We start from the raw sequence: 12745 nt of genomic DNA on the forward strand, positions 1-12745 counted from the left end.
GGTTATTTCTGTGATTGTCTATAAGAGAGAATCGTCAGGCACCACCGAACCCCAGGAGCCTCCATTTCCTATTTACACATGAATTATCCAATCTGCCGCCCACAGCTAATCCGCAGGAGCGAACACTTCTTCCTTGCACACTCTGCTGCCCCTATTTCAGAACTAGCCCTGCATCACCTTCTCCCATCCCCTTTGTGAAGAGCTAATGTAAATCTTTTCAGAGTAACTAACATCTTTCTTCCCCCTTCTTGTGTGAAAACGCTTGCAAAACTCCAGGATGACAGGCATGTTTTCTTACCTACCTAGCATGCTGCTGTTGGTTCAGACTCCGTGCCCCAAGACCAAACTACTCCTGCTCCTCCTCCCCGCCCTCCCCCACCTCCTCCTCCTCCTCCCTTTATCTTCTCCCTTCCTCCTCTTCTTCTTTCTCCCGCCTTTCCTTCTTTTTTTTTTTCCTAGCAAGAGCCTTATAAACCCTTTCTTTTCAAAAGATGTTAAAAATGGAAGATGTTAAAAAATGTTAAAAATCTTTTGTTTAACATCCTGCTGGAGGTGAAAGAGGTGGAAGTTGATTTATAAACACTCCCAAGTCAGCCAAAGTAGTTCTGAGAATTGGGTTTATTTCCTGATGCCTCTGATTGCGAATTCTAGAGAAATCAACCTTTTCTATTTAGTGTTGATTTTCTCAGTATCTGTCAATAATAGTGACCACCTTGGGCCTTTGCCAGTCTTGCTTCCACCTTGGGCCACCTTTCTTCTGCTTATAGTTCTCTGTTCACTACATTACCAACAGGGTTTCAATTACAAGTAATCTTGTGCTGCTGAAAACAGTCAATATTGTAGGTTTGTCCTCATATTCTTTTATCAAAACCTCTCTCTTCTTGCCAGAGAATAAGGAAGTAAAATATTTTACCTTCTGAATTAAAGATGCTCCAAATGTAAAGGTAGAGATGTGAAATAATTAAAACTGTGGGATGGACATGCCTCTTGTATTATAGAAATAGCTGTAACTTAAATAGGCATAAGGAGAAAAAAAACATTTATTCCCACTCTGGCTTTAAGTTCAGCTGTTTGATCTTTGGCAGTTTGCTTATATTCTATTGGCCTCAGTTTTCTTATATGGAAAACAGGACTAAAACTGTCTATTTCTTAAACCATTGTACAGAAGAAATGAAATGACACATGTGAAATCAGAAAAGGAAGAGAAGGTGTGCCCAGTAAGTTTCCTGGGTTCCTGGTTTGCATTGCTAGACACTTCTCTTAACTTCTTATTTGGACTAAAGGCCGCAAACACTCACTCTCATGTCTATTTAAAAATAAGACTAATGTCTGCCATCTAGTTCTTCCTTTTTTCCTCACTGCCTCAGAAGCATGGCAGTGTGTTAAAAGAGATAAACGGAAGCTCAGACTCCCATTACTACTAGGAACCACTCTTTAAAAACGTCAACAGGTTTAACTGCACAACTGTATTAAAAGAGTAGAAAGAAAGTAAAGGTGTGGACTGAGTGGTTATTAGTGGACTGAAAAGAATAAATACAACTGACCCATGGACAAAGACAACAGGGGGGAGGATTAAGTCTGGTGGGGGGCTGAGTAGGACAGGGAAGAGTAATGGGGGGAAAATGGAGATGACTATAATTGAATGACAATTAAAAATTTTTTTAAAAAAGAATAAATACAACCAAATGGGACTGTAGTTTATAATTGATATCATAGAGGATAGAGATAGGGGATAGAGAAAACTTTAACAGAGAGACCTCACTAAGAAATAAGATGATTTAAGCTTGTTATAATAGCAAAACATCAGACCACAATGTGCAGGGAGTGGCTGGATGTGTACTAAGTTGCTGTGATCACTCAGCTCTTAACTGATTGAATGATTCAGCAATGCTAAAATGGAGCAATTAGCCATGAGCAGACTGACTAGTGAGAAGGTATCTGTTTAACTCATAAACACATGCTTTTGTTGTCTTTTTTTTTTTCCCCCATAAATTATTGTCTAGGAAACTGTATTCCTCACCTCTATGGCCAGAATTAGAAACAACGGGAGTATGACTTTGTCTTTACAATTATTACAAAATGTAACTAAGTATTTTTTAAAACCTTGTTAGCAATAAATGAACATTTCACAAATGCACAAACATATTAGTATACATCCAGGTAGTGGGTCTTTACCATACATGATATCCTTGAAAAGACGACCAATTACATAGAATAAACAAAACATTACCAGATCACCATTATGTTTAGGAATATACAGTTGACTTGATCAATACAGGTTTGAACTCTGTGGGTCCACTTATACACAGATTATTTTTCAATAAATACAGCCAATCCTTCATATCTGCGGATTTCACATCCATAGATTGAACCAGCTAGGGATAGAAAACAGTACTTTTCACATTCCCAACTGAGATTTTCCAACGTCAGATTCCCAACCACTGATTGAAAATACTGTTTTTTGATCTGAGTTGGTTGAAACTGCAGACGCATAGGGCTGTCTATAGTTAAGTTTAGGAGGAGTCAACAAAAATATATGGATTTTGGACTGTGTGGCGATCAGAGCCTCTAACTCCCACATTGTTCAAAGGTCACAAAGGTCACATGAAATGGACTAGGCATTATGAAATGGGCTATTTCCACGGATTTTGACTAAAAGTCTGAGGTAAAATAACTTAAAACTGAGTATCAAGCATGATCTGTATTGCTGCAATAAGGTTAATTTCCTTTGTGTTTTCTCCAGAAATTAAAGTAAAAATATATGTTATTAACCACCTGTTATATGCCCAGCACACTAAACATTATATATGTAACTTAAGATGGTCATTGTACTCCAAGAATGCACAATCCTGTATAGAGCGGACAAAAGCACAAAATGGTCAAAAGGCCATATTACATATAACCTAGTACCATTTTTGTGGTTCAGACTTTGAGAGCAACAGATATTTTTAAAATGTAGAGACCAGTGTGGGTGGGAGAAGAAGAGAGGCCACGTTTTAATGCCAGGAGCCTGGGCAGAGCCTTTGGGGCGGGCCGGACCACAGAAAGCACCGCTCTTGGACACCTTTCCCTGCCCTATCGTCCCTACCTCCCTAACAGCCTTACTTTCACACTGCTTCCTCTGATATCATCATCTTCTTACACAACCACTTTTCCAAATATCTTTAAAAATTCTTTTCCTTTCCTTCCTGGGTAATATATTATGTGTGTTAATTATATTACATACACTAAATGGATATGTCAGTGGATCTCAAAGATTACTGAGATATTTTTAATTTTTCTGTCTTTCTGAGTGCCTCTTTTGGTTGATTTTCATGAATGTGTTTTCAAGCTTCCTGATTCTTTCTTTGGTTGTGTCCAAATTCTCAAAAATGAATTTTTTCATTGTAGTTTTCTTTCAATTGTAGGACTTCCATTTGCTTCTTTTTGGAAGTTTCCACATGTCTTCTTAAATTTCCTATCTCTTCATTCACTATATCAAATTTTTCTTGTGGACCTATAACATTTCCATGATGGTTGTTTTAAAGTCCTTGTCTATTAATTTCAAATTTCAGCCATTTGTGATCATTATATTTGCTGATGTTTTTCTTGATGATATATCACATTTTCTCTTGCTTTATATAGCTAGTAATTTTTTGTTATATATTTGACATGTGGCATTAAATTATAGACCCTGAGATCTGTTATATATTTCTGAAGAGTTTTGCAATTTTCCTAGTAGATACCTTAGATCACCTTTACTTTGAGGAGGTTTGATTTTACTTTTGACTAGGGTTTGTCTATTTCAGTTTTGCTCTTAATCCTAGAGGCATATCCCTTAATTCTGGAACACAGTCTTTATTCCTAAACTGTGGGTTTTCTGATGTTTTAATGAACATTCCAAGATATTTATCAAGTGCCTCTAACTTGGTGAGACTCATACCCCAAACTCTGCACCTCCCCTGTGGTGGGCATTACTATAAAATTCTGCTCAGTTTTCAGCCTCCTAGCTCTTGTTTTTCTTGTGAGTCCTTGACGTTTCACACACACGTGCATAACTTAGAAGCTTCAACTGATTTGCGAGCTGGTTAATACACATATTTTGGGCTTGTCCTTCTCTGGATCTTTCCCTTTTCAACTTGTCTGACAATCCTACACTCGGTCCTATGGCTTCTCAGACCAATGAGATAGTGGCTTTTTGTATCAGTGTCAGCTTTAGATACCAAAGTGGTAAGTGCCCTCAGAGGAAAAGATATATAAATATAAATCATTTCCAGTCTTATTCTCTTCTTTTAAAGGTTATCTCTCATCTGGTTTCTGTCCTTTCTTTTTTTTAATCTGAATCCAGAGCTTCAGTAGTTTTTCTTTTTTTCCTTCTTCCTTCAGAGTTTATACGTGTTATCTGCTGGAGAGTTAGTTCAACAGAAGCCACTCAGCTATTACCAGAATTAAGCTTTACATTTGATTTAAGTTGCAAATATTTTTGCCACTTAATATTTATGTTTATATTTTGCTTAGGAGGGTTTTTTCCCATGCAGAAGTTTTGCATTTGAGATATTAAAATTTATCAATTTTTTTATTGCTTCTGAATTTTGAGTCTTAATTAGGAGAGCCTTTCCCACTTCGATATTATACTGGAATTCATCCATTGTCTCCTACTTAATACTTAATATTTTTATTTTCTACATCAAACTTTTTTATCACTTTGGATTTTATCCTGAACAACAACAAAATGGTTTGTAGTATAGATCATATTTTTCTCCAGCTTTTTACCCAATTGTCACAGCACCATAATGAAGAAATTTTTATTTCCCACTATTAATGAATTTTATCTCTTATACACTAAATTCCTGAATGTATTTTGGCCTATTTTTTACATGTCCATGCATGCACCAGCACTGCAGTTTTTTGGTTATCAAAGAATTATAGTGTTTTTTATATCTGATAAGGTTGGCCTCTACACTGCTATTTTTTAGACTTCATATGGTCAAACTTGATCATTTATTTTCCATTTAAACTTTACCATAATCTTGTTAAAATAGAAAATACAGGTGCTTTTAATAGAATCACGTAAAACTTATAAAATAAGAGGAAAATATTTTTATTATGCTAATCTTACTATTCAAAAAACAATGTTTTTCCTCTTGTTTAGGTTTTAATATGAGTTCATAGATAGTGCATTAAAGTTCTGTTCATGTGCATATTTCTTATGTTTGTACCTAGGTATTTCAACTTTTTGTTATATTCTCATTAGTAATAAATTAGAAAACCTACTCAAAGTGACTTAACATTCCAATTCATATTTCTAATTTCAGCTAACAGCTATGAAATAAGAATGAGTAAAAGTCTACAAAGTATTCAAGATGATTTTAACAATGCCATTTTAGTGAATACATCAAAGCTAAGTCCTCAACCAGCTGGCACCAAGGAGATATTTACATTTTTACCAAAGGTTTTCATCAATGGACCTGAACATCAACTTGATGGAGAGACACAAGAAAGCCACAGAGTTTATGTGGCAATAAGAACCATAGATAAGAACTCCTTAGAATCTGCAGTATCTAACATTGCCCAGACTTCACTGTTTGTTCCCCAAAATTCTGCTCCAGTACTTGCCAGAGACCATCTTATATTGAAAGGAGTTTTAACAGCAATGGGTTTTATAGGAATCATTTGCATCACTATAGTTGTAACACACTGTATTTTAAACAAGAAAAAAGAAAGCAGATAGAAATGAGAATGGAACAAAATTACTATCAACAAATGCAGAGTACCTTCCTTCATTAGATATAATACCCATGCCCTTCACATTTTATAAAAACATACCAATAAAAACAAATTAATGTTAAAAAGCGCTTTGATTTTTTGCATAATAAACATCATATTTTTACATAATAAATAGACAAAAATTCTTTTATAACACTCTTTTTTAAGAGAAATTAGAAAATTCTTAAGCTCAGACAATGCACAAAATTATAAAGATTATTCTCCAAGGTAATGTCTTTAAAGGAAAAAAAGGCAAGATCAATGTCAAATCAAAGAATCAAGAGAACCTTGTATTTAGGGAAAAAAAAGAGCTCCTAGTAAAGAAAAGGAGGTTAGGTCTGAATCATATATTATAACTGTCTATATGAAGCAATTGTTTAATTACTTTGATTAATTTTCCTTCTCCTTATCTGTTCAGAACAGATTGTTTATGACTAAAGATCAATCTACATTTTATAAGTGATGCCTCTATGGTAAAATTCTTTACCTCTAGTCACTTGGTTAATTATATTACAGATCAAATCCCACTGCTAATGCTCAAAGAGATCTTTGTCCACAATAAAACTTAACCTTAAAATGTGGGTATTATCCTTTTCCCTGGCACCAATTTTGTAACAGAGGTCTATTAAATTTATTGTTTATAAGTTTCTACTCTTATCAAAGCAACTTTCCAAGTTATTGTCTTGAGTGTAATGCAACATAAATGGTTATAACTCTCATAAGGTTCTAAGTAAAAAATAAAAGACATAGTTCTAAACTTAGTTTAATACATATGTAGACTATACAGTTTCATTCAATTTCATTCCAAAAAAAGGTCACAGGGTAATGAGTGACTTTTAGAAATCATTAACTGATTCTGTTTTTTTGTTTAACTAAGAGTCTAGGAATTCTTTCTCGATCAAGGGTTATTTATCTACAGGGGTAGGGAGCAAACTGAACGAGGGAAGCATGGGTCACAAGAAAATAAAAGTGATATTTCATCTAATTTTACTTCTCATTTTAAAGAAAGACTATTGAGTAATAGAATCATTTGCTTTGTATATTAAGGGACTGAAAACTTTATTGGGTAAATAGAAACAATAACATGGAATAGATCTGTTTTACAATCAGGACCACATAAAAGTAAAAATTAGATTAACTTTTGGGGAAAGGAGGAAATTGTGGCATATTGGGACAATAAGAAGAAGTAACAGAGAGGGTGAAGGCTTAAATAAAAGTGTCAGAGCAGTATTGGGGAGAAAAACAACCAACAAATCTCTCTATTGGGGCTGCTTCCTTGCAGTCTATACTACATCCCAGGTCTGGCTTATTACATTCATAGTTCCATAGTGCCTAAATTTTTGCAGATGGTAGTTTCCCCAGTTGGCAGTCAGTCTCTCCTCCCTCTAATGCCATGATACCTGCTAACTTGGGATTTGCTTTCCTGTAGCTTCAATAGGCTGGTAAAATACTGAGATGGAAAGTCATAGGTTTTAAATCCTCAAATGTTTTCCTCATTTTACAGATAGGAAAATGGAGGCTTAAGTAAATAACCGAAAGCTCTATGCTGCTTAATGGCAGGGCTACATAGGAGCACAGCCAGGTTCTCATACTACTCCTTCACTCCTCTGTATTTCAGAAAGAGTGGGAAGATGCTAAGGATTATGCCTAGAAATATTTAACTCTTTCAAAATCAATTAGCAGGAAAACAGGTCTGGCTTTAAGGAAATAGTTTTGTTTTTTTTTTTCCTTTTCCATCTTATAGGTGCAGAAATGGAAAAAAAAAATGGACTTAAGTCTATGGATTAGTGAATTAGAAGAGGCCAAACTAAGATAAAAAAATGCTAAGTGACAAATGAAAATACTATAGCAGGGTAGAGAGGGCCATTGCATCAAGTGCAAAGGGTAAACAATATCCAGTGGTTGTGGGGGAGTGAAGCATTAAAGAACAAAATAAATATGTGGTAAATATGGAAAGATATTGATTTAGAGAAAAAGAAAGTTAGATTTCAATAGGAGGGAGATAGAAGCAGAAGGTAGGAAATCTTTAGGGAATGAGTTAATGTAGCCCATGCACTCAGCAGGTTGCTGTTATGTGTGCACTGCTGACTGCTCTAACAGTACCTTCCCATCTGTGTGTTAGTACCAGGAAGTCTGCAAAAAATGTCTTATTTGCTTTAGGGTTTGCTTTCTACTATAATGTAATTATTCTTGGAAGAATTTATCCCTAAATAATAGCATTCATTTAAAACAATCTGACATATCCAATTGCACTAATGGCAGGGTTGCTCATATCAAACTAATCCTCCTGCTGGTAACAGTTATAATTCTAGAAAAAATATAAAACACATTTTTGGAAGGCACTGGACATCAACAAAAGCAGGCAGAAACTGAAGGAGATATGGCTTTGAAAAAAGGCAAGCAATCTAGGTGAAATCCACATTTAATCAGCTTTTCCCCCCAAAGGCTTTCCCAGTTGCTTAGAGCATCTGGACAAGCTCAAGCAGAATACAACAGTCTTACTGAATTGGCAGGCCAGAAGTAAGAGTTCTGGGGTACCTAAGCACTTGGAAATCCCATAAAGGAAGCAACCGCCAAAGGGAAATTTCCCAAATCTATATCTACTTAATCCTTGGGTGAGTCCTAAATTGTGAAAGAATGTAATGGAAAACAAGAGATTGAATGCTAAAATTGCTGAACAGAGATTTCAGCAATTTTCTGGGGAGAAAAAGTTTAAGGTTTAATCCTACCAAAGTTAGAGAGCTTGATAAACACCTTGTGTTTCCATTGAAACTCCAGAGGGGTCACATTAGGGATAAGAACCATTGTCCCAGTCTAAGAGTTATATCCTAGAACCAAGGGCAAAGGTGAAATAGATTTGCTCTGACAAAGCCTAAAACCACATCCCCACAGAATCAAGATGATTAATCAATAATGCAACTACTGCTATAATATAACTCAGAGGAGGAAAACATAATACAATCTCAATAACACATCATCTAGTATATCCTAAAAATTTAATAGATATGCCAAGAAGTAGGAAGTTAGTCCCATTATTTAAAAGAATAAAAATATGTCCATAGAAGAAGGTTCAACAATTATCCAGATTTGGAACTTGCAGATGAGTTTACAATAACTCTTATATAAATGATAAAGAAATTACAGAAAAAGGAAGTACAAATGATGAATAGAAGAGGAAATTTGGGAATGATGTGAGAACTTTAAAAAGAAGCAAATTAAAATCTTAAAATTGAAAAATAGAATATATTTTTAAAATATATAATGAATTAACAGCAGACTGATATTCTAGAAGAAAAGATCAGATGACCTGAAGAAAGGAAAATAGAAAGAATCCAAAGTGAAGCATTCATTTTTAAAAAATGGAAAAGCCAAAATTGCCTGTGGGACATTATAAAGCAGTCTAGTGTACATGTAAGTGAGTCCCAGAGGTAAAAGAAGGAAAATTGGGCATAAAAATATTGAATTTTAATGTTCAAAATTGATTGAAACATCAAACTACTGGTCTAAAAGACTCCGTTAACCTAAAACGTGACCTACACAAAGAAAGTAACACGTAGGTATATATATAGAAATAATGACTGACTACTCATCAAAAATAATTGAGACCAGAAGACAACAAAATGACATCATAGAGGGCTAAAGAAATCTGTCAACACAGAATTCTATATTGAGATTCTATATTGAGAAGATTCCAGCCAAGAAGGAGGCGTAGCTAAAAACGCTCCACTTCCTTGCACAACCAGAAGAAGGATAACAACCAATTTAAGAACAATAAACAACCAGAACTGCCAGAAAAATCAAACTGCATGGAACTCTTGACAACCACAGAGTTAAAAAAAAAACCCAAAAAACAAAAAACATTCATCCAGACAGGTAGAAGGGAGAGAGAGAGGACCCACAGCAAAGTGGTGACCCAACCACCCATGCTGGGAAGGGGGAGAGGCTAGGGACAGGGGTGGGGGAACTGGCTGACCAGGAAACTAAAGACTCAAAACGTCTGTCTGTAAAATTCTGTGGAGGTTGTGAAGGCAGGAGAAAATCTCAGTCTCACAGAAGAGTTGTGGAGAGGCCCACAGGGTCCTAGAACGTACACCAGCCCACCCACCTAGGAATCAGCACCTGAAAGGGCACAATCTGCTTGTGGGAGGTGAGGGAAGTGACAGAAAGTGGGGCGAGAGCAGAGTGATTGGCATTGTACCCTTTTGGACCCCTCCCCCACATACAGTGTCATAACACAATGACCTGGGTTGCCCTGACCTGGTGAATACCTAAGGTTCCACCATTACAATGTAACAGGTGCAATAAGACAAAGAAATATGGCCCAAATGAAAGAACAGATCAAAACTCCAGAAAAAGAACTAAGCGACAAGGAGATAGACAACCTATCTGATGCAGAGTTCAAAACAGTGGTAATTAGGATGCTCACAGAATTGACTGAGCTCAGTCACAAAATGAAAAAAAAAAAATGAAGGCTATACAAAGTGAAATAAAGGAAAATATACAGGAAACCAACAGTGAAGGGAAGGAAACTGAGACTCAAATAAATAATTTGGGAAAAAAGGAAGAAATAAACATCCAACTAGAGCAGAATGAAGAAACAAAAATTCAAAAAAATGAAGAGAGGCTTGGGAACTTCTGGGACAACTTTAAATATTCCCATATCCGAATCATAGGGGTGCCAGAAGGAGAAGAGGAAGAGCAAGAAATTGAAAACTTATTTGAAAAAATAATGAAGGAGAACTTCCCCAATCTGGCAAAGGAAATAGACTTCCAGGAGATCCAGGAAGCTCAGAGCGTCCCAAAGAAGTTGGACCCAAGGAAGCACACACCAAGGCACATCATAATTACATTACCCAAGATTAAAGATAAGGAGAGAATCTTAAAAGCAGCAAGAGGAAAAGAGAGTTATCTACAAAGGAGTGCCCATAAGACTGTCAGCTGATTTCTCAAAAGAAACCTTAGAGTCAAGAAGCGGCTGGAAAGAAGTATTCAAAGTCATAAAAGGCAAGTACCTACATTCAAGATTACTCTATCCAGCAAAGCTATCATTTAGAATGCAAGGACAGATAAAGTGCTTCCCAGATAAGGTCAAGTAAAAGGAGTTCATCATCACCAAGTTCTTATTATATGAAATGTTAAAGGGACTTATCTAAGAAATAGAAGATCAAAACTATGAACAGTAAAATGACAACAGACTCCCAATTATCAACAACTGAACCTAAAAAACAAAAACAAACTAAGCAAACAACTAGAACAGGAAGAGAATCACAGAAATGGAGATCACATGGAGGGTTATCAGGAGGTAGGGGGAGGGGGAGAATTGGAGGAGGGGTTGGGCAAAAGGTACAGGGAATAAGAAGCATAATCGGTATTCATAAAATAGGCAGGGGGAGGATGAGAATAGTTTAGGAAATAGAGAAACCAAAGAACTTATATGTACGACCCATGGACATGAACTAAGGGTGGGGGGGAGGGAATGCTGGAGGGTGGGGGTGGCAGGGAGGAGTATGGATAAAGGGGGGGAAATTGGGACAACTGTAGTAGCATAATCAATAAAATATACTTTAAAAAAAGAGAATTTTATGTTGAGCAGAAATATCTTTAAAAAATGAAAGCAGATAAATAAAAGCTGGAATAATTTTCACTAGCAAGAAATTACTAAAGGAATTTCTTTAAGCTGAAGGAAAATGATGTCTGATGGAAATATAGTTCTATACTATGAAAGGAAAATCACTGGAAATGGTAAATGGTAGGTAAATAGAATAAGCTGTTGATTTTCTTAGTTTCTTTAAAACACAATTAATTATTTAAAGCAAAAATAAAAGCAATGTATTGTAGTATTAATATGATAAAGAAGTAGGACATATGACAATGAGAACAGGATGGATGGAAATGTGACAAATGGAATTATATTGCTGAAAGGTACTTACATTATACATAAAGTGATATAATAGTAATTCAATACTAGGATAAACTAAGGGTGTATATTGCAGTCCCTTTGGCACTCATTAATAATAAAGAAGAGTTCTTAAAAAGTTAATAAATGTGATAACATGGAACATTACCACTAAACTACCTAATTAACACAAAGAGACAAGTGAAGAGCAATAAAGGAACAAAGAGTACAGGGGAATAACAAATCAAATAGCAAGATAGTAGACTAAATCCAGCTAAATAATAATTTTATTAAATATAAATGGACTAAACATTTCAACTAAAAAAGTGATTTTCAGGCTTAATGAAAAAGCAAGACTCAGCCATATGGAATTTACTACAGATGCATTTTAAATATACAGACATACAAGTTGAAAGTGAAAAAAGAAAATTGCATTTCATGCAAACACTAAGCATAAGAAAGCTCTATTAGTGTGTTGCTATAAAACAAAATAGACCTTGAGAAAGGGGAGGCAAAGAGGGTCGTTCCATAATGATAAAAATAATAAATTCATCAAAAACATATAACAATCCTAAATGTGTATATACCTATTAATAGAGTTTTTTAAATGCCAGAAACAAAAAAAAAAAGTCTAGAACTAAAGAGAAATAGACAAAGAGAACAATTGAAGTTAGAGATTTAACTCTCCCATTGTCAATAATTGTAGAACATCTGAACAGAAAAACTCAGTGAGAATGGAAAATATTTTAACAATATTATCAACCAATTTGACCTTGACATTTATAAAACACTACAACCAGCTAGTGCAGAATGTACATTCTTTTTAAGAATTCATATGTCATTTACCAAATTAGATCATGTTCATAAAACACATCTCAGAATACGTAGCCTAGAAGCAGACCTGCACACATGTGGTCCATAGGTTTTCTACAAAGGCATGTGCAAGTCAGTGGAGGAACACAACTCAATGGGTAAAAGAGTTCTTTTTAATAAATAATGTTGGAAAGCAAGATATATTTGGGAAAACAATTTTATTCTATCTTTAATAAAATATGAATTCATGGTAGATCATAAATATCAAGATATAAACTTTATTTTTAAAAT

General features: G+C 35.2%; 1 protein-coding gene across 1 annotated transcript in view; it reads left to right on the top strand.

Moving 5' to 3' along the window:
- CLCA2 (chloride channel accessory 2) overlaps positions 1 to 8269 on the top strand; it is a 59272-nt gene extending 51003 nt beyond the window's left edge. Inside the window, 3 exon segments of the mRNA XM_054566851.1 lie at positions 5295 to 5692; positions 5694 to 5749; positions 8191 to 8269. Coding sequence (XP_054422826.1) covers positions 5295 to 5692; positions 5694 to 5749; positions 8191 to 8269 — 533 coding nt within the window.
- Positions 8270 to 12745: the final 4476 nt, after the last annotated feature.

The sequence above is a fragment of the Pteronotus mesoamericanus genome, unplaced genomic scaffold (genome assembly GCF_021234165.1).
Source record: "Pteronotus mesoamericanus isolate MK-2021 breed Mesoamerican mustached bat unplaced genomic scaffold, CSHL_Meso_final contig_181, whole genome shotgun sequence".
Classification (NCBI taxonomy): domain Eukaryota; kingdom Metazoa; phylum Chordata; class Mammalia; order Chiroptera; family Mormoopidae; genus Pteronotus; species Pteronotus mesoamericanus.